The sequence below is a fragment of the Sporothrix brasiliensis genome (genome assembly GCF_000820605.1).
Source record: "Sporothrix brasiliensis 5110 chromosome Unknown Cont21, whole genome shotgun sequence".
Lineage (NCBI taxonomy): Eukaryota > Fungi > Ascomycota > Sordariomycetes > Ophiostomatales > Ophiostomataceae > Sporothrix > Sporothrix brasiliensis.
The window spans coordinates 856,613-877,496 of NW_024467140.1; the positions used below are offsets into that span (position 1 = coordinate 856,613).

Genomic DNA, 20,884 nt, shown 5'->3' on the forward strand with positions numbered 1-20,884 from the left:
GGCTACCTTGTCAAAAATGTGTCCCCATCTAGAGTCGGCAAGCCGGCATCACTGAGTCGACACCGAAACTCCGGCCACGTTTTGTCTGTCGTCAGTTTTCCTCACTCTATCGTTGTTTGTCCTTGCACCGTCGGTCACCAATTTGTGTCTTCTCGGCATCGCCGGCGAGACCATGCGTCTTTGTTGTTCGACATATGGCCTATATCAACGTGACGATGAGCGATGTATCCACATGGATTTGCTTTGCCGTCACATTGGTCAGCAGCGGAAGGTCTCTCTAGGATTAGACACGTTGAGACTGGCCTGTGTTTATTCGTACGTGTTTGGATCCTACGTACTAGCTGAATATGGGTTTGATGTCAGCATCACAGTCGTACTGTTTATTTCGGCAATCATTCGTTCTAGATCCTGCCTTGCGCTATTCCCTTTTTGTGTAATCGTAATTTATTGTCGGTCAGATTCTTAAATGTCTGCTTTTTTAATTTTCTTTTTTTTGGAACCTGTTTGCTTCTCTCTTTTGCATCTCACGATAATACGTTGTACCCGGTCAACAGAGCGTCGTTTCTGTTGTATGCATAGCTTTCGCCCATTCTTTGGTACAACGTACACCCACCGCCCCCGAGTACAACCCTGCCTCCTTTTTATTGCATTTCTCGAGTGGATGTCTATCAGTAAGCAGGAGACGTGCATAACGTGCAATGTCCCGTACTCCGTGTCCCAAGAAAGCTTCAATGAGCGAAATATGCGCAAAAGGGCTGTGCGGCGGACAAACTTTGTGGACAACTGTTTATCTCCGCCAATCCGCGTTTCTCCAGCCATCTGCACCCCCCACGACCTGCACACTGCACTTGAGATGAATGATTTACATCGTACCTCCTTCATCTGGAATTAAGAATATGCTACCCTGCTTGGCATGCCCTGAAGTTGATCGTTGCGGGGCAGTTTGTTTAGTACATGTGTAGAAAAAAAACAAATTCGTTTCCTGACTTGCAACCCAACTTTACTCAATGTTGCAATACTCCAAATACACAACGGCCAGGTGGTCAACTCTGTGCTCTACCGCTCTTGTGACCCATCTATCCTAGATCCATATTTTTGAATGGGGTATCTTGGTCGTCATGACTCAATGCCAATGGACAGTCGATGCTTAAATGGAGGATTTACGGGATGGGCCGTCATTGCCGTTGAAATGATATGGCGGGGGTTCTTTGTGAAAATAAACTCACAGATGTTTGTGTTGCCCATGAGAAGTGTGGTTGGTCTGTGGCGACAACTGGAACAAAGCCGTTGCCATCCCGTCCTTCTAGGCTGCCCAACACCAACGTCCACCCTGCCAGGCAGCACAGCCCCTAGCAAGGGTCCGCTCCTTTTGTGTCCTATCCTCGATCCAGCAGCTCCTCATGAAAGCTCCACGTGGAGAGTTTCAACCGTTCTTGGCTCTCCAGCGTACGTACCGCCACCATTGTTTATTCTTTTTGTCCTCTCTTATTGAATGGTCTTCAACATTCTCATCCTTCCGAGTCATCCTCAGTTGGTCTCTCATTTATTCATGTGGGCTTTGCTCACAGCCCACAAGCCATCGTCGTACGGTTCTTGTGTCATGCAACCAATGCAGCCTTCCCCCGTATCCCCTTCCGCACCACCCCCCGCCTTCTAGCTCAAAGAGGTATGTGTGATCCGGTCTGCCCGATAACCTTTCCAGTCCAGCCATGATCGACACGCGCTACGACTTTAGCTTTCCTCGTCCCAAATCGATCCCACATCGCGACTCTTGGCCATTCACCCTGCGCACAGCGTTTCCCTGACCGACGATCGTTCATGGATTGGGTCGAAAGTCTAAATCGCTTCCGAGTATGCCGCCATTGCATTGATCTACTCTCCACGGCATCGGCTTCGGCACATTTCAACGCCGTGTCTATGTCGTGGCCCTGTCGTGGCCCTGTCATGGGCGGTCTTTTGTGTTTCATACTTTCGGCCCGTCCTCTGACTTTCTCGCATTTTGAGGTCAATAACGCCGAGCGACCAGTTTAGGGCGAAGGGCACCCATGCCCACCAATCGTCCAAGCACGGACCGTCGACCACGTCTGGTCGTTTTACCGATTTTACCGATTTTACCGATTGACGAGATGATCTGCATTTTAACTCGTTTTCTTTGCTCGATGTCGACGTCGTGAACATGCGACGATCGCAGCTTCGGTCGATTTGCACCCAGTGTCCAGCGGAATATAGGACATACGGGATGCTCGACATCGGACGATCTCAGTATAAAACAGCGGCAGAGACAAACGTCCCTCGATTTGTCTGATTGTGCTATCGGCCACCACTCCTGTTTCCTTCCTTTCTTCATTGTTGGTATTTTCTTCTGTTCCTCTCACCAGGGACATCATGGTGAACACGCTCTCGACTCTGGCAGTCGCGTCCCTCCTGGGCGTGGCAAAAGCCTGGCTGCCCCAGGACAATGTCCACCGCATGGAGGCCCGTGATGGGACCAACCTCTTCAACAAGACGACGACCCGGTCAGTCGAGGGCCGCTGGCTGACCACAAACGGCGCGCCCCTGCGCGGTGTGAACCTGGGCTCGCAGTTTGTCCTCGAGCCCTGGATGGCCAGCAACACCTGGTCGAGCATGGGCTGCAGCGGCCAGAACTCGGAGTTTGACTGCGTCTCGCACCTGGGCCAGGCCGCCGCCAACGCCGCCTTCCAGAGCCACTGGGGCTCGTGGATCACCGAGGACGACTTCAACGAGATGCAGAGCTACGGCCTCAACGCGGTCCGCATCCCGCTCGGCTACTGGCTCGACGAGTCGCTCGTCTACGCGGACTCGGAGCACTTTCCCCAGGGCGCGCTGTCGTACCTCCGGAACATTGTCGGCTGGGCCAGCGACCGCGGGTTTTACATTGTTCTGGACCTGCACGGCGCGCCCGGCGCCCAGGTCGCTCAGAACGCCGACACGGGCCAGTATGCGCCGACGCCCGGCTTCTACGTCGACTACCAGTACGAGCGCGCCCTCCAGTTCCTCGAGTACCTCGTCGAGCAGGTGCACACCGTCAACGAGTACCGCAACGTCGGCATGATTGAGCTTGTCAACGAGCCGGTGCAGACGCAAAACAGCCAGACCAGCAGCATGCGCAACTCCTACTACAAGAACGCCTGGGACCGCGTCCACACCAAGGAGGACGCGCTCGGCGTCCACGGCAACGCCCAGGTCCACCTCGCCGTCATGAACAACGACTGGGGCAGCGGCAACCCCACCGAGTCCATGAACGGCTGGTACGTCGCCTACGACGACCACCGCTACCTCAAGTGGTCGTCGGTCGCCATCGACAAGTCCGCCTACCTCCAGGCCTCGTGCAACGACAACAGCCAGTCCGACAGCCCCGGCATCGTCGGCGAGTTCTCCCTCAGCCCCCCCGACAAGGTCCAGTGGAACGCCGACTGGACGCCCAGCACCAACACCGACTTTTACACCAAGTGGTTCGCCGCCCAGGTCACCTCCTACGAGCAGCACAACCTCGGCTGGTTCTTCTGGAGCTGGAAGACGGAGCTCGGCGACTACCGCTGGAGCTACAAGGACGCCGTCGCCGCCGGTGTCATTCCCAAGGACCCGGGGTCGGTCGACCGCGGCGCTGCTTGTTAAGTGAGATATGGCCAACAAGACTCGAGTGAAACAAAATTCCGCAACGCCATCCGTGGCCCGGTCGAGGAGGATGGAAGGGATTTTCTTCTTTGCATATTTATTGCTTTGACATATACAAACCATGTCTGTACATACACGAACAAAACATTCTTACATGATTACAAATTTGTCTTGCATAAATAATCATGTGCAATCGTATTGGGCAGCTATTTGTTCGGGGAAGAAACTGAAAGGACGCCCACAAGTAGTCCTAAAACCAACTGTCGCGTCGTTGGAACATAAACACGAGACGAACAAAATTCATAGAAATAGATTTCTATTAAAGAGAAATATTCAATTAATTGACACTCTAGGGTCTTCGTCAATAATAGAGACCGTTTCACTCACGTGAGCCTACAAAACGAGAAAGTGTTGTGGCCGACAGTGCCTTTACTCCGAAATCCCACTTAGCGCTTGACTCCGATGTCTTACCCCGAACGCCGATATCCCATGACTCTCCTCTGCCCACACGCCGGTCTCTTCCCGAGATTTGCTCGCATCGTACAGGGTAGCGTGTTATCAGTCCAAGAAGTGGGTAAAGTCGCTCATAAAGTCCAGGTGATTGACTTCGGTCGAATTGGGGCCGGGCAGACCAATCCACAGCTCGGGTCGGAATTCCCACTGGTCCTGGTCAAATGCGTCGGTGTTGTTGTTGAGCCCATTTGCATTGCCGTTGGACGGTGGCGGCGTAAAGATGGGGACACTGCTCGCGGACGTGTTTTGTGCCAACTGTGGCTCTGCGCCCGCTGCCGCCGCTGTGGGCGTTTGCGTATGGCCGCGTCGGCGTGGCGACAGTGTGGACTCGAGGACGCGAATGAGAATGCCTTTGGCGCGGATGAACAGCTTGTCGTTGCCGTCGCTGGAGTCGTAGAGGTAGTCCATGTGCGCAATCAGGACCGACAAGTCGCGGATGGCCTTGGTGAACGTGGCCCCGCTGGACGCGGTCCACGCGGCGGTGGTCGACGCACTTGCCAGCAGGCACTTGGCCAGCGCGCCAGCGGCCGGCAGCCCAAACGCCGAGACGCGCCAGGCCAGCGTGTTGAGCCCCAAGCGGTTGAGCCGCTCGCGCATGATAATGGCCTCGTTGACCCAGGCCAACAAGTCGCTGGCCACGACAAAGAGCGCGTCCAGGTTGGCGGTGCCGTGGACAGAGGCGGTCCACTCGATCAAAAAGAGCGTTTGCAGATAGTAGAGGCGAATCAGGTACAGCGTGTCGGTTTGCTGGCCGGGTCGCCGGGCGCGCCAGACCTCGCACGCGGGCACGGCCAGGTAAGACGGGAGGGCACGCCAGGCATCGGCAATCTTGGTGCGCAATGCGGTGAGAGCAAGCCGTTCGGGAAGCTCGTTGCTGCCGTGTCCGCCGATAATTGCCTCCAGAGCCTCCTCGCGGATTTGCGAGGTAATCATGGACCAGCGGATGACGGCGTGCGTGCGGATCTGGCCGAGCGTGTTCCAGCCGGCTTCGTCGAGCTGCCTCAAGTGGTCCTCCAGAGCCTCGCCAGCGAGTTGGTAGGCCTCCGGGTTGACGTCCAAGGGCATGTGGATGACGCAGTGCCGCTTGCTGATGCGCGGTGGCCGCCCTAGAAAGACGGAAAAGTTGATGTCGGAGCTGTACAGCAGGGCAAATACGTGCTTGCGCAGTTCCACCAAAAAGAATGGCAGGCCGTGGCCGCTCCCGCCGTCCCGTTCCCGTGCATCTCGCTCCAGCCTTTGGTGGATGCCGCGGCCGAACAACGCGTTGATGGCTGTGTTCAGCCGGCCCCAGACGCGGAAACTCTGGTGTCCAAAGTATACCGAGTGGAGCAAGAAGCTCTCGTACAGAAAGATGATCTGCACATCGTTTAAGATGTCCAGCGACTCGCAAAATGTCGCGCACGTGTTGCTGGCGTGCAGCAGCTGCCGGCCGAGGGCGTGGCGTTCCTGCTCGGTGCGGTACAGCACAGCATGCGGCGCCCGTAGCTTGCTCACGGCGTTGCCCGCGAGTGCCAGAATCAGGCCCACCGTCTCCCAGCGGAGGTTGCGGCCGGTGTACTTGTCGGCAAAGTCGTTGAGAGACGCCGAGCTGTCCACGTCGGTCGGGACTTTCGTGGCGTGAAAGAGGCGGCGCGAGAGGAGCGACGGGGTGTCCAGAACGCGGTCAAAACTGTCCAGAAACGGGCGCACCAACAGCGACCCGAGATGCACCTCGAGACCTTTGCCCATCCACTCCGCAAACAGCTGCTGCACGATGCCCTGCGTGAAGAGGCGCGCGAGGAGCTCCAAGACCTGCGCGCCCTCTTCAATCATGGCCGCACCGCTCATGACCAGCATCGTGCCCTGCAGGGGCGATGGTCCGTCGGTTCCGTGGCTGCCGTCCATTGGATCGTGTCCGCTACCAAGCCCTGCGGCAAGATTTGGTGCAGCTGTGTCTGTGCCAAGTTGCGTGACACTGCTGTCCTCCCCGTTGGTATTTGCGTTGACGCTTTGGTCTTCGTTCTCGTTCTCGTCGCCGTCTTCGTTCTCGCCCTCGTAGCTCGCCGCGCCGTGTTCCACTGTGTCCAGAATGGTGTTGAGGGACGAGGAGCCTTGGAACCCTGGGTTCGGGTACAGCGTCAACTGCAATGGCGGTTGCCCGTCTGCCAACGCAGGCAGTTCGGGAAGAGGTGCCAGACGGTCATAATCACCCGCCGGCGACACATGCGACCGGATCTGTGGCTCGGGATGCGACTGCGACCGCGGCTGTGCTGCGCTGCTCCTGCGCGCATTGCTGCTATTGTTGACTCTCTTGAACGGGTCTTTGCGGTACACACACTGTCCCGGAACGCCTTTGCGCGAGCAGCGAGCACACACAGGGCGGCCGTGATCACAGGCCAACTTGGACACTCGACACGGCTCGCACGACGGGATGCGCGACGATCGTGGTGATCCCCCGGCTGCCGTCCGCGCCGCAGCCGACCGCGACGAGGCCGATCGCGCTGATCGTGGACCGCGGCCGGTGTCTGCCATCTGCGGCGGTGGTGCGCAGAGCGAATGGGCGTTGGATAAGAGTGCGTTTTTGTCTCTGCAATTAGCAACCACTGGATTTTGTGCTCGGTCACATGGCCGTCGTGACTGCCGTCCCAAGTATTTGGTGACGAGAGAAAAAGAAGGAGGATGCGTGTGGGAAAGAAGGAAGGAACGACCGATTAATTGAAACAGCACAGTTAGCATTTTGGCGGCCAGTGACAGTTCGCTAGCGGGCGGCAGTGGTAAAAGTGGGCCGTTCAAGACCGCGCTGAGTGCTAACATGATATGCGATGGCAGGCACGTGGCGCCGCCGCATAGCTCTTTCTGTTTCTTCGGATTTACAACCCGATTTTTGTGATCTCGACCATATTTTTCCATTGGCTGCGTTTTACTATCTTCTACCACTGCTGGTCGCTCTTACCGTTTGATGCAGTACGGCCAGTCGCTCTCGCCGTTTTCAACTGCTCGCGCAGGACTGTAAGTCGCAACTGCGATGTTTGGACAGAAAGCATTGGTTCCTCCTTCCATTTCTTCAAATGATTCTGCGGAAAGTCCCAAAGTCAGTAGAGAAGCGACTTCCGTTTTATTTTTTTTGTGCGTTTTCTTTTTTTGTGCGTTTTCTTTTTTCTGTTCTCACGACAATCAAAATCAATCACAACCGATAATAGCAACAGTTAACAAGGCGATGAGAAAACAAGACGAATAATGCAAATAAACACGTGAATCACCAAAGGTGAGGCAAGAGCGACTGCTCTGAAAACATGTCTTCATCTCTCTTATGCGACGTGTGAACATCATTTAATACCACCGACGCCACTCCGTCGATGATGTCAGTTACGAAATTCGATAACAAATAATATATCCTACCTACTCTCTATTTGCTAAACAGACGCAGACCTAAACTTACACCCACACTGCCACGGCATATCCACGCTCGCCCGTCCAGTGGCCATGGGCATCCGGGCACGTCTCTGCCCAGAGGTTTGTCTCCGACCCAATGCCGATGTCAAAGTTGATCTTCGGCTTGGCGTTCCAGTGCACCTTGTTGTCGCTGTCAATCGACCAGCCCGTCGACCCGCTGGCCACAGGCTGCGATGCCTCCATCTGGAACATGTCTCCAAAGTTGGGGTACTTGTCAAAAGCTTTGCCGCCACAAGTCAAGACGTCATTCGCTGTACCGGCGAGCTGGCAATCCAAGGCCTTGGTCTGGTCCTGCGTGCCCGCGCCCGTGGCGTCGGCCAGGAACCACTTGCCCTTCTTGGGGTCGACAATCTGGAACTTGAAGGTCTTGCCGGCGGCAGCAGGCGAAGCGGGGAGCGCGGCGGCGTTGATGCTGGTTTGTTAGCAGTGCTCCTTGGCGGCAAGTCAACTCCTAGCGATGAAACCTACCCAACAGCCAGAGCGGCCACAGCGACGAGAGATTTGACGAGCATTATGGCGAGCTTTTTTTTTTTTTTGGCGAGATACAAAGAGTCTGAACTTGATCTGGGGAAAGAAACAACGGACGGCGCAATGCCAAGTATGGGCATTACTGTCCTTTTGTATCTATGTCGCTGTCTATCGTCCCCATGGCCTTTGCGTTATTTTGGTATATTGGCACCCAAGTCTATCAAAGTCAACTTACCCCGACTTTGATAGCTGGAAGATGAAAGGTCGGATAAAAGTCTACATATTGCATCCACCGTCAAATTGAACGGAACTGTCCGGCTGTATGGCCAGCCGCAATGTTTAAATCTAAACGTCCGAATTGCCGTTCTAGATGCAATTGCATTTCGGCAGATGTCGAGCAAGGAAAGCTTGAACCGAACTTTTTATTGAATTCTGACAGGGATGTACCGTGTCTAAATGGAACAAAGTTCGGATGCCTTCTATTGCTGATTTGTTTTCGTAAGACAAAGTTATTTGTCATCGTAGGATAGATTCCCTTTAGACAAACTTACAATAGACAAGCTGAGGCCAACATTGCAAAACCACGGAGATGCCTTTCACAATGATCGCGAACGTTGCCGTGCTCTTTGCAACAAACATATTCAAAATTGCATGCGCGTGCCCCGGAAATGTGGCACAGTTATCAATGGGGCGTAAGTTTTCCAACAAGCAGCCAAAACGTTTAATCGTACTATACGCCATGTAAGGCCTCGAAAATATAAATCAGTATATATGTTAATAAAAACTATCAGGTTAAGCCGACGACGTCGAAAACTGAAGAACCCATCGTTGTTGACGCAAGGCACGTCGGGGAACCAAGCCCCACCTCGGCCAACCAAGTTGCACAGGCTTGTGGGGAATTTGCAAGTATGGCGGTGGCAATGGTTAGAGGCTCACAAACAGGCGCGTTCAGCAAAACCAAGAATTTTTGTGCCTTTTTTGGCTGAAAATACTTGTCTATTTCATTGAGACGAAATGGTATCTGAAATGGAATCACTTTTGGACGCCGACCAATGGGACAGCCATTGGGACGGCCATTGGGATGGACGGACCAGCAAGTGAGTCACGGAAGGTGGATTCGTCTCGATGCGGGGATTGGCCGGTCCATTATCCTCTAGCTTCTTGATATCTCAACTTCCGTTAACCGTTGAACTTTCACCTTAATGCCAAATTGACGATTACATTGACCAACCAATACCCATCACCGAAACAAAGCACAATCCCAGAGAATGGCCTCTGCACGCATCAACGGCAAGACAATTGTCATCACCGGCGCGTCCTCCGGCATCGGCCGCAGCACCGCCTTTGAGTTTGCCCGCATTGCCGGCCCGGGCAGCACCATCCGCCTGGTTCTGACTGCGCGCCGCCTCGACGTCTTGCAAGAGGTGGCTGCCGAGCTTCAAAAGCAGTTTGCAAACCAGACCGTCCACGTCCTGCCCGTCGTCCTCGATGTCAGTGACCCTGCCGCTGTTCGCAACTTTGTCCCGTCGCTGCCAGAAGAATACCGCGACATCAACGTCCTCGTCAACAATGCGTGGGTCCCCCTCTCCCATTGAGTTTATGCCATTCAAGTCAGCTCGCCGCTCACCTTTGCACATCCGCAGCGGCCTCGCCCGTGGTTTCGATCGCGCACCGGCCATTGCCGAGGAGGACATGAACGTGATGTGGGACACCAACGTTACCGGTCTCGTCAACATGACCCAGGCCGTCCTGCCCATCTTCCAGGCCCGCGCCGACGGCGGCCACGGCGACATTATCAACATTGGAAGCACCGCCGGCCGCCAGCCCTACGCCGGCGGCGGCATCTACTGCGCCACCAAGGCCGCCATCCGCTCCTTTACAGAGAGTTTGCGCATGGAGCTGGTGAGCACGCGCATCCGCGTCATCGAGATTGACCCGGGCCAGGTCGAGACCAACTTTTCCGTGGTGCGCCACTACGGCGACAAGGCCAAGGCCGACGCCATCTATGCCAATGTCGAGCCGCTGACGCCCGAGGACATTGCCGAGGTCATTGTCTTCGCGGCCAGCCGCCGTGAGAACGTGGTCGTTGCCGATGCCATGATTGTCCCGAGCCACCAGGCGGGCGGCGGTGTCATGTATCGGAAGCCGGCGTAATTGCCCCGACATCCCCCCCAACCAGAGGTTCAGTAGTTGTAGACTAAATGAAAGGTCAGAAAAAACAATATGGGTACCACGCGGCAGCAATCGTGTGTTTATTTCTTTAACCGAATTTAATTTTACGTGTACTTGGTGCATTGTAACAAATCATATTATAACCCATTTTATTTATTGTTTATAATTTTTTTGATATCTATTACGTGCGTGATATAATCTAGGCTTTGTTTTATTTCTTTAATTCTCTTTTCATCATAACTAAGTCATCGTATGAAAATAAACTTCTTTTATTTTAGTGGTCCGCTACAACTTACTTATGTTCGTGGATGTTATACTACGTTAACCACGGGGCACTTATTATTACCCCATTTTCGTTAAAGGTTCGGCCCGTCAAGACCTGTTGTTCATTCAATGACCGAATGACTTCATCAACACAACTGTACTGCTCATGCCAGCACTTTGAAATAGTCTCTGCTACAACTATACCTGTAAGACAAGGAAACTCGTCGCGTGCATATCGTTTTTCCACCTCGTGGTCCGGCACGCCATGAAATGGTCGTTTCCAGGCCACCATTTCATAGATGGCCGATCCCAGTGCAAACAGTTCCCGATTAAGAACAGGCCGATCATCAAAGTCCCGCCCCCGGCATGGCAGCTCATACTGCATTTCCTCCCACGTGGCGCATTTTGACAATGTTTCGTGGCCTTCGATCAAAGACCCACCCCAATCCCCAATTTTCACTCGTAAACCGTCGAAGAGAAGAAGATTTCGGCAACTGAAATCGTAGTGCCGAACGCATCTGTCGTGAGCGTGTGCGAGTCCCCGAGCTGCGTCGAGACTCATCTGTATCCGCGTGAGGTGAGACGGCGGTGTGTTTGGATTTGATTCGATATATCCACGAACAGAGCCTAATGGAGCCCGTTCTAAACGCAGTGCGTGCACGCTGGGGGCGATTTCCTCTATACCATAGAAGTGGAGGATCTGAGGGTGTTGGCCTAGTTGTTTATACACCTGCGCCTCGCGTGTAATACTGTCCTCGCGTACGCTGTTGTCGACGTGTTCCCCTATGAAGTGGGATTTCCGTACCCCATTCACCCAAACCTCATAGCTCTTGTAAACAGTCCACTCGTCGATGTACGAGACAAGACACGACCCCCCCATGCCTAGAATCGCTCCTAGTTCCTTTTTCTTAGGACTTGGCCACGACATTGGATTGGACGGGCTGAAAGGACGAAGGCAGTTCGTAATGCGATTGTTTTTCGTGAATCGGGGGTATGAGTTTGTTGTGTTCCAGGAACGGCCAGGAGCTAAGATTTAAAATAAGGGTTTCGCGTTTCAGAGCTCTTTAGGTTCGGCACGTTCACACGAATCAATACTACGTTTACATTTAATGCATACTGTTTTAAGACATATCGTTGTAACAATCACCACTAACCGTTCGGCACTAGCTCTGTTTATCGGTGGAAGTGGATGGCCAATTTTCACATATCCCCACTTTATTTTCAGCCCACCATCCCGCCAGGAACAAAACCGCCTACGGAGTAGAGGCGCGTCTAGCCCCTTTGTATTTTTCGATTTTTTTCTGTCCCGTACTTTTGCGTACGTCTCACCGTTTCGACCTCAACCTTCACCTCGACCTCCCTCCTCAGCTCCCCCCTCTCCCGTCGCCGTCGCCGTCGCCGTCGCCACCTCCACCCTACGGGTCTCACCAACTTCTCCGTCGCCATTCCGCCACTCCGCCCAGAGTCCTTTCTGTTCTCTCTTACCGACTTCCCCTTTGTCGACTTTTCTGGCACTTCCCCTCAGCCTCACAGTCACCATGGACTCCCCCAACCACCGCGACGAGCAGACCGGCGCCATTGCCGAGGGCCGCCGCATCTACCTTGGTGCGTTCTTTCTCTCCGTGTTTCCCGACCGCGCCAGCCGCGACTGACAATGACCCCTTGCTAACATCGCTCCCTCCTCTCCCCCAGGCAACCTTCTGTACGCCACCAAGCCCAACGAGATCGAGCAGGCGCTCGAGGACCACGGCTTCGGCAACTTCGCTCAGATCCACGTCTCCATTGATCCTGTCAGCGGCCGCAACCCGGGCTACTGCTTTGTGGACTTTAACGACCGCGAGACGGCCGAGACCGCGCTCAACTCGCTCGTGGCCACGGTGCGCGGCCGCCCGCTCAAGGTGGGCCCCTGCCAGCCCAAGCAGCAGGGCCAGCGCCGCGATGCGCGCCCGGCGGACCGCTGGGGCACGTCGCGCGACGCCAGCGCGAGCGCGAACACGAACGCCGACGGCAGCGGCGACGACCGCCGCTGGGGCGACTGGAAGAAGGGCGGCGACCGGAACGGCGGCTACAACGGCGGCTACAACAACAACAACAACAACAACAACAACAACCGCGACGCGCCCAACGGCAAGCGCCTGTACATTGGCAACCTCGGCCCGATGGTGGACCAGGAGCAGAACCAGCAGGAGATCAGCGCGCTGCTGCAGGGCTTCGCGCCCACGGCCATTGGCAAGCGCATCACGGCGCGCGACCGCGAGTCGAACCAGACGTACCCGGGCCGCAACTACTGCTTTGTGGACTTTGAGACGGCCGAGGAGGCGAGCCAGGCCATGGAGGCGCTCAACGGCACGCCGTACGGCGAGGAGGGCAACACGCTGCGGGTGTCGATTGCGCGCGGTGCGCCCGACAGTGGGCGGTTACGGCATGAGTACCAGTCGCGGGGCGGCGGCGACCGGAACAACAACGGCGACCGGAACAACGGCGGCGACGGCTACCGCAAGCGGCAGGACGACGGCCCGCTGCGGTCGCTGGACTCGACCAACTGGCGCAGAAAGGAGTAGGCCGTACCGTGCTCACGAGTCGTTTCATTTCATCTTTCCTTTTTTTTGTCGCACACTCTCTCCCTCGTCGTCTACCTCCACGATCATGTTCTCACGTCTTTTACGTTCATGTACAAAGGGTGCCTTTTTCCTTCTCTTGTCACTTGGTCACTCTCATTTTCATGCTCATGATGATGAAACGTCGTATTCCACGCCAAAACAAAAAGTATTGGGACGAAGGGTTTCTTAAATTTTTATTTCTTGCATTCTATTTTATTTCCATTTTATTCACTTGGCGTCTTCTGTTCCATTATGCATGTGGCACCACACGCTTGGTATTAGATTATGAACTAAGACTTTGATTGCCAGGGGCAAATTTGCGTCACAACGAATTTAGACCAGACACGGCTGCAGGATATTCGTGTTTGCCACACTGGCCGAGATCCACCCGAATCTTTGCAGCCATTGGCAGAGACCGGGCAAAGAACCAACCATAGAGTTTCCATGGTCCGGGTCATTGTTGCTTCTTATACAGCCCTCTACGTTGTTATTTTCCCCTGCAAGTGTCGCCTCGATGCTTGTTGCGCGGACACCGTCTCTCAGTGTTATTTGCCATTAACGTGAAACTACTCTCACTGAGACACATGTTCAGAGCTGTCTCTCAATGTTAGCAAGCAGCACACAGCACGCACAAACGCACAGAGGCGCAAGTGTGATTGCACTTGACATTAGGTTCTCACTCCAGCGCCACGTGACGGCGTGAGAACTAGCATGACGTACGCTCTAAAATACACATCGGCGTTCGGCAAGGCTGCGGACGGCTAGTGATCATTCCCGAAACTGTTCCGCACATTTTGAACTACATCCCGAAACATAATTATAAACACTCGGAAAAACATTAACTACCTCGACCAACTTCCCATGGTCTTCCAACACCCGGAGCCGATCTCAAGTGGGGCCTTTTGTCTATTTGGGCGGAGATACCTTGACGCTTTGAAATCAAATCGGCGATAAGCAAAGTCTGCCCCCCCCCCAAGTCGAAAACAAGAGTCCTCTCTTCAAAATTTTCATGTCGGCATTGTGTATTCTCTGGAAAACCTCGCCGTTTCACTCTCAAGTACAGCTTTGCCTTCTCGTGGGTGGAAACGATGGCGTCAGCAACAGACTTCTGCCTCCACTCGCAAAGTCATACGTGTCCCATTCCAGTAACAACGTCCGTTTGAAGACTAATCACGCAAGATCCAACCCGTTGACGACGGTCCGCCCGTCATGGCTCTACTATCAATATTACGGTGGGTGTTATGGTGGGTGTTAGAATAGACAAGGCAATAAATTGAAAACAAAAAAGAATTTAAAAAGAAAACCAGAAAGAAAACCAGAAACAGTAGCGCTAATAGATATCGCCGGCGGAAGTCCACCGTTCTTTTGTTCGTTGCCTTGCTTATCTCCTAGAGAGGCATCATAGCCAAATCCCCAAGCTACGCCCACGCCGCCGGAGCCTGATATATTAGTTATTAGGAGGATTATGAGTGTTACCTTGTACCAATTATGCAATTGGCTTATGGCCGCACTATTTACACTTGCAAACTCCATCGCGCACTAGTCACTTACATAATTTCATTTTCTATGAAAAAAAGTGGAAGAGTAGAAAATCGTCGAAACGTCGAAACATCGAAAGCTCTGCCCGGAAATAAGGACTTAAGCTGTTGTCCAAGCAAGCATAGGCAACAACTTAGGGTTTTAGCTTCCAGCCTGGCTGCTTGACGTCGGCGACGTCCTCTACATCGTGGCTTTTGTAGATATAAAACGACTGTCTGTCCTGTACTTTAGAGTAGTGAGAATTCTCCAGATATCTCGACCTATTACCCACTAAACACACACACCTTCGAAACGCATCCCTAACCAACTCATCTTTACTCAAACACAGACGCACACACACGCATAATGTCTTCTCCCCAAAAGTTCCAGGGCTGGCTGGGTCTTGACGCCAGCAGTGTCAACGGCCAGATGAAATGGGGCGAGTTTGAGCCCAAGAAGTGGGAGGAGAGCGACGTCGACATCCAGGTCTCGCACTGCGGCATCTGCGGCTCCGATCTGCACACGCTCCGGTCCGGCTGGGGTGAGACACCATTCCGTAAGTCCATGCATCTATGCATCCACGCGCAGCAGACAAATTCCCTCCATCCATGTTCTGTTACTAACACTGCTTCTCCCCCCTCCCCCCCAGCTTGTGTCGTTGGACATGAAATCGTTGGCAAGGCCGTCCGCGTCGGCAAGGACGTCAAGCACATCAAGGTGGGCGACAACGTCGGCGTTGGCGCCCAGGGCCGGTCGTGCCTGGAAAAGGACTGCCCCGAGTGCTCTACGGGCCTGGAATCCTACTGCGGGCGCGTCAACGTCGGAACCTACGGTGGCATCCACCCAAACGACATTGGCAAGTCGTACGGCGGCTACGCGACGTACAACCGCTCCAACGGCCACTTTGTCTTTAAGATCCCCGACGCGATCAAGCCGGAGCACGCCGCGCCCATGCTCTGCGGCGGCATCACCGTGTACTCGCCCCTCAAGCGCTACGGCGCGGGGCCGGGCAAGACGGTCGGTATTGTCGGCGTCGGCGGTCTCGGCCACTTTGGCGTGCTCTTTGCCAAGGCCCTGGGCGCCGACCGCGTCGTCGCCCTGTCGCGCAAGTCGGACAAGCGCGCGGACGCGCTGGCCCTGGGCGCCGACGAGTACATTGCCACGGACGAGGACGCGGGCTGGCCCGCCAAGCACGCCCGCTGCGTGGACTTGATTGTGTCCACGATTTCGTCAGACAAGATGCCCATGGCGGACTACCTCAAGCTGCTCAAGGTGCACGGCACGTTCATCCAGGTCGGCGCGCCCGACGGCGGCAACCTGCCGGCCATCAACGCATTTACGCTCATTGGCAGCGGCATCCAGGTCGGCGGCAGCCTCATTGGCGCGCCCGACGAGATCCGCGAGATGCTGCAGCTGGCGGCCGACAAGAAGATCGAGCCGTGGGTGCAGCTGCGGCCGATGAAGGACGCAAATGCGGCCGTGGTGGACTTGGCCAATGGCGATGCGCGGTACCGTTACGTGTTGGAAGCATAAACGACACGAAGCATGGCTTTACGGGCAACAGAATGGCGTTGGCGTTATAGAGAATAGACTCCGCTCATAGAATTAAACAGTACAAAATTGGTAACAGCAAGGTCATGAACAAAAAGACAAACCTTGAGGCCCTGAGAGGCAATCGCGAGACAGAGTCACCGAAGGAAAAATCAATAAATCGTCAAAGGAGGACCGGCAAACCGAGCAAACGAAGCAGTGCAACGACTCCACCGACAGAAATGTGATCGATCTCGGGATCGAACCGAGGACCTACGCCGTGTTAAGGCGTCGTCATAACCAACTAGACCAATCGACCGTGTATTACCGTGTTGCCCATAGCGAAGTGGACTGCTTTGTGGAGTCGCAGCGTTGTTGTTCGTCGTTAAGTAGTCTGCCAAGAAAGCAATGGGAAAAGTGCGTAGCCTCGTTATGGAAGACATGCAACGATGGACACGATGTATTGGTGCCCAAAGGAAAGCCAATAAAGCTGTTCCGGGCCGCGACAGAAAAGGGCGAAAAGCACATCGAATCAGAGCCCTCGGATTCGACCCCTGTCGCGCTGGCTGCCGGTTCCCGTAGAGGTAGGGTTGCATCTTGTTGGCGGACGTTCGTGAATGGCTGCGGGCGGCTGCAGGCGTCTCCCAATGGAGTCGTGTTTGGACGTGCAGCTGACCCGGTGCCAGCTGAAAAAAGAACGAAAATGAGAGAAAGGTGGTGGTATACTATTTCCAAGATATAAAGTCGAGCCGGTGTGGTGTTCTTTTTCTTCAAACAAAAATAAATAAAATAACACAAGTGAATCTACACGACAGCTTGCCAATATGCCTGGAAACTTTGCCAAATTGTCCGGCCCTTTGTACTCGGCCATTCGAGCCCGTCTAAACCCCAAACCCAGTCCAGATACTGCCGCTGGAACCGTCACCGCCAAACCGGACGAAGCCGTCGCACCTCTGAAGACACTGAGCAACCTCCCGAGCGTGCCCCTCGATGTCTCTTGCTATGGCGACGCGCTGTGTGAGACATGCACGCAAATCAACGTGTCCAAACGCCGCTTTTTTGTCCTGCCGGGTGACCCTGAGCACGGTGCTGAGGACCAACCGGACGGCGAGCCCCGCGACCTGGGCCCTCTCGCCGACATGGCCACGCGCACGTCCTGCCCTCTGTGCCGCCTGATCTACGTCACAGTGGGCGGCGATCGCCTGCCGACCAAAGAGCGGGGCCTGGCCGTGCACGTCAGCTGCAACTGGGGCACGACCGGTCCACAGGACCCGGCCGCGCCGTGGGTGCGCACGCCGGCCGTACGGGTGCTCCGGCTGTCGGCGCAGACGTCGGACCAGAAGTACCTCCAGGCGATGGGCATGTTCTTCCCCGAGATCACCATGCTGGCCGCCGATATGCCGGCCACGCCGTACGCGGGGACGCATCCCGACGCCGCAAGTCACCTCGTGCGTCTGCGCACGCCCGGCCGCATTGACTTTGACCGCGTGCGGCAGTGGCTCGCGCTCTGCCAGGCGCACCACGGCAAAACGTGCCGCGCCAACCCGCTGCTCGCGCTCAACGCGCTGGGGCGCGACCACACGCACCCGGCCGACGCGGTGCCCGAGTTCCGGTGCGTCGACGTCGAGCGCATGTGCTTGGCGCGCGTGCCGGCGGGCGCGGCGTACGCGGCCCTCAGCTACGTATGGGGCCGGCGGGCGTTTTACTGCACGAAGCGGGCGGCCGTGGCCGAGCTCGAGCAGCCGGGCGCGCTGGCGCTGCTGGGTGACCACCTGCCGCCGACGATCCGGGACGCGCTGCACGCGGCGCGCGAGCTGGGGCTGGCGTACCTGTGGATCGACACGCTGTGCATTGTGCAGGACGACGTGGAGGTCAAGATGGCGACGATTGGCAAGATGGACCTGTTGTACTGCGCGGCCGAGCTCGTGATCATTGCGGCGGGAGCGGGCGACGCGTACGCGGGCCTGGCCGGCGTCGGCGGCCGTGGCGGCCGGCCGCGCCAGGCCATTGAGCAGATGGCACCCGGATTCCGTCTGGCGGCCAACGCGCGCTGGCAGGACTTCATCAGCGACTCGCTGTACTACACGCGCGGCTGGACGCTGCAGGAGGACCACTTTGCCATGCGGTCGCTCGTCTTCATCGGCGGCACGGCCGTCTTCCGCTGCCGCACCGCGGACGCGTGGCAGGAGCATGTGTTTGAGCCCGCGGACGAGCTTCGCACACAGGACGGCCGGGATGAGGCCGACGAAAACGACGACGACGATGAACTCAACGACATTGGGACGATGGAAGAGTTTATGAACTCGTACTCGGAGCGCCAGCTGTCGTTTGGCGCGGACCTGTACCATGCCTTTGCCGGGATGGCGCGGCAGCTCATGGTGCAGTACAACACCGACCTGTGCCACGGCCTGCCCACGCGCTTCTTCGACTGGCATCTGCTGTGGGACGGCGGCAGCCACACGCACCACGTTCGGTGCCTGGGCGGCGGCGGCGGCGACACCCGGGGCCCCAGCTGGTCGTGGTCGGGCTGGACGGGCGGCCGCATCTCTGCGCACATCTGGGACTGGTACACGCGGGACATTGGCATGGTCGACGAGGCCATCGGCACGCGGACGTGGATTGTGTGGTACCACCGCGTGGCCCACGACTCGGCCGAGTGTGTTCCGCTGGTCAGGCACATGCAGGGCAGCGCTGGCTCGGATGGCGAGGAAGAGAGTGGCAGCGGCAGCGGCCCAGCAGCGCCTTACCACGCGTGCAACCTCTACGGCAGCGCGACGCAGACGGATCGGCGCTTCCCGGGGCTGGACCGCGTGCAGACTAACCCGACACCGATGCAGCTGTGGGCGGCGTATCCCACCTACGTCAGTGATACGCTGAGCGAGAATCCGGGCTCGGGCTTTTTGCAGTTCTGGACAGTGTCGGTTCTGCTCACGATTGATGATCCAGACGGTGTACAGAGGTCAGACACGGAGCCTGATATGCTCGACGGACAGCACCGGCGCCTTGGTGTGTTTGGGAAGAGCGGCACCCAGCTGGGTACCGTCGTCGTCGAGCCGGACTGGCTCGCGAGCCAAGAGGCGACAAACGGCGGCGGGACGCTGCCCCAGACCCGCGAGTTTATTCTCCTCTGCGAGGCGCGTGACGAGCGGGCCCCCGGAAACGGCAATCCTGACCGGCACACGGCTGGCTGGCGGTTCAAGATGATGATGCTCGAGTGGGTGACATTGGGAGGGGACAAAACGCAGGGCTCGTATACGTACAAGCGGTGGGCACAGGGCCAAATCAACGGGCAGGTGGAGGGCACCGATTCGGACAGCGCCAGTGCGGCGTATGCCGAGCGAGTGTCTCTTTCGTCGATTGGCTTTGATGCCCTGGATGAAGCGCTCGGTGATGGGCCGAAGTGGAAGGAGATTATTTTGGGATGAGTGTGCAGGACGTAAACGAAGCGCAAAAGATGCAAGTCTTGGACAACTGCTGCAAATGACCGTACATATGAAACAACGGAGTATGTATCAGAAAATATGAAGGCACACCATCGATTAGGGGCGCTGCGCCGCAAGATGACAGTCGTCAAACTCAAATGGAAATAGAAGAAACAAAGCGTGAAAAGGGGGCAAGAAAAAGAAAATAAAGCAACCTTCTTGAGCATTTCCGGTCGACGGAAACACAAGATGCGCCTGATACCCTGTATCCCCGGCGTCCTCGACGTCTCACTCCTGGCCGAAGTCCTTACGCAACGGGTGTAAAAGTACGACATGCCTGAAAGGGCCAAGCACGGGCGCTGTGCTGTCTGGCACAGTAAAAGGTGATCAAGGATAAGCGCCTTTTGGTGACTCTGTTCTCTGATTGTTTTCGGTACATCGTAAAGGGTGGATTTCTATTTTAAGGGCGGGAATTGCTGCCAAAAATGGGTGGCAGCTACCCCCCTACCTGACCAGCCATCGAAATTGTTTGCATCTGATAATGTGACAGCGGTCCACGACTGTTGCGGTCGAATGCCGAAAACGGCTAGCCCTTGTCCCCTGAGGACGGTTGACGGCGCAGTAAACGAAAACTGGGACTTCCCGTTGAATGGTGGGTCTTTGAAGGACCCCTGTCGAGGCCAGAAGTCGTCGATCTTGAAACAAGACAACGCGGGCTTATGGCGTTTCGTGCTTCTCTGCGGAGCACGGTCTATGCTTCTAGATTATTCGAGTGAACCGCTATTTTTCTTTCCTGGGACGGTTTGACACATATGCTTCTGGAAGAACTCGGTACCTAAAAGAGAAACGACTCCGGAGCACGACATACCTCGTGGAGGCCGGGGTTTTAATGGGACTATTTGGCCAAGCCTCGAAACTTCCCCAGCTCAAAAAAGGGGCTGCCCTAATCCTTCGCCCGAACGAAGCGCTTCGCTTGACCCCCGTCCCAAACGTTACGAGCCCCTAACAAGGCTCAGGGCGATCAAAGCTTGTGTCTGTCGTGATCCTAAAACGTGGGTCTTTGTGGCACAGTAACATTAAAAATGAGAAGCCTTGCGATGAGCGCGGCTATTCGGCAAGCCTGCCTAGGAGTCGAGGAGTTTTGGACTTGCAGAACTTGAGGTGCATTGCCTCCTCCTTGGTAGCATATGCGTGATCTTTTCGAACTCATGCAGGGGAATTTCGAAGCCTCAGGTCCGGCCGTACGCCGTCCCAGCCACCCTCATCACCATGATATGATGCTTTGATCTGTGTAGCCCGTCCGTAAATGTGTATATAAACAGCAGAAGA

At 55.7% G+C, this 20,884-nt stretch overlaps 7 protein-coding genes and 1 non-coding gene across 8 annotated transcripts; 5 read left to right on the top strand and 3 right to left on the bottom strand.

The window, feature by feature from the left end:
- Positions 1 to 2,385: 2,385 nt before the first annotated feature.
- SPBR_05043 (endo-beta-1,6-glucanase) lies at positions 2,386 to 3,636 on the top strand (the record flags this gene model as incomplete). The annotated part of the gene is made up of 1 exon (XM_040763320.1): positions 2,386 to 3,636. The coding sequence occupies one exon, from the start codon at positions 2,386 to 2,388 to the stop codon at positions 3,634 to 3,636; it is 1,251 nt and encodes a 416-aa protein (XP_040615282.1).
- A 558-nt stretch (positions 3,637 to 4,194) lies between these two features.
- On the bottom strand, positions 4,195 to 6,660 carry SPBR_04703 (c6 zinc finger domain containing protein; the record flags this gene model as incomplete). Its single annotated transcript, XM_040762980.1, has 1 exon — positions 4,195 to 6,660. The coding sequence occupies one exon, from the start codon at positions 6,658 to 6,660 to the stop codon at positions 4,195 to 4,197; it is 2,466 nt and encodes an 821-aa protein (XP_040615283.1).
- Positions 6,661 to 7,563: 903 nt separating this feature from the next.
- On the bottom strand, positions 7,564 to 8,093 carry SPBR_05365 (uncharacterized protein; the record flags this gene model as incomplete). Its single annotated transcript, XM_040763642.1, has 2 exons — positions 7,564 to 7,993; positions 8,050 to 8,093. 2 exons carry the CDS (start codon positions 8,091 to 8,093, stop codon positions 7,564 to 7,566), a joined length of 474 nt encoding a protein of 157 aa, XP_040615284.1.
- Positions 8,094 to 9,317: 1,224 nt separating this feature from the next.
- Positions 9,318 to 10,203, top strand: SPBR_05221 (uncharacterized protein; the record flags this gene model as incomplete). Its single annotated transcript, XM_040763498.1, has 2 exons — positions 9,318 to 9,622; positions 9,693 to 10,203. 2 exons carry the CDS (start codon positions 9,318 to 9,320, stop codon positions 10,201 to 10,203), a joined length of 816 nt encoding a protein of 271 aa, XP_040615285.1.
- Positions 10,204 to 12,023: 1,820 nt separating this feature from the next.
- SPBR_05152 (nucleic acid-binding protein) lies at positions 12,024 to 13,046 on the top strand (the record flags this gene model as incomplete). The annotated part of the gene is made up of 2 exons (XM_040763429.1): positions 12,024 to 12,090; positions 12,178 to 13,046. 2 exons carry the CDS (start codon positions 12,024 to 12,026, stop codon positions 13,044 to 13,046), a joined length of 936 nt encoding a protein of 311 aa, XP_040615286.1.
- Positions 13,047 to 14,969: 1,923 nt separating this feature from the next.
- SPBR_05083 (zinc-binding alcohol dehydrogenase) lies at positions 14,970 to 16,136 on the top strand (the record flags this gene model as incomplete). Its single annotated transcript, XM_040763360.1, has 2 exons — positions 14,970 to 15,159; positions 15,253 to 16,136. The coding sequence occupies 2 exons, from the start codon at positions 14,970 to 14,972 to the stop codon at positions 16,134 to 16,136; spliced, it is 1,074 nt and encodes a 357-aa protein (XP_040615287.1).
- A 242-nt stretch (positions 16,137 to 16,378) lies between these two features.
- On the bottom strand, positions 16,379 to 16,452 carry SPBR_09554. Its single transcript has one exon. It is a non-coding gene; the product is annotated as a tRNA-Val (tRNA).
- A 505-nt stretch (positions 16,453 to 16,957) lies between these two features.
- Positions 16,958 to 19,558, top strand: SPBR_04684 (uncharacterized protein; the record flags this gene model as incomplete). The annotated part of the gene is made up of 1 exon (XM_040762961.1): positions 16,958 to 19,558. One exon carries the CDS (start codon positions 16,958 to 16,960, stop codon positions 19,556 to 19,558), a length of 2,601 nt encoding a protein of 866 aa, XP_040615288.1.
- Positions 19,559 to 20,884: the final 1,326 nt, after the last annotated feature.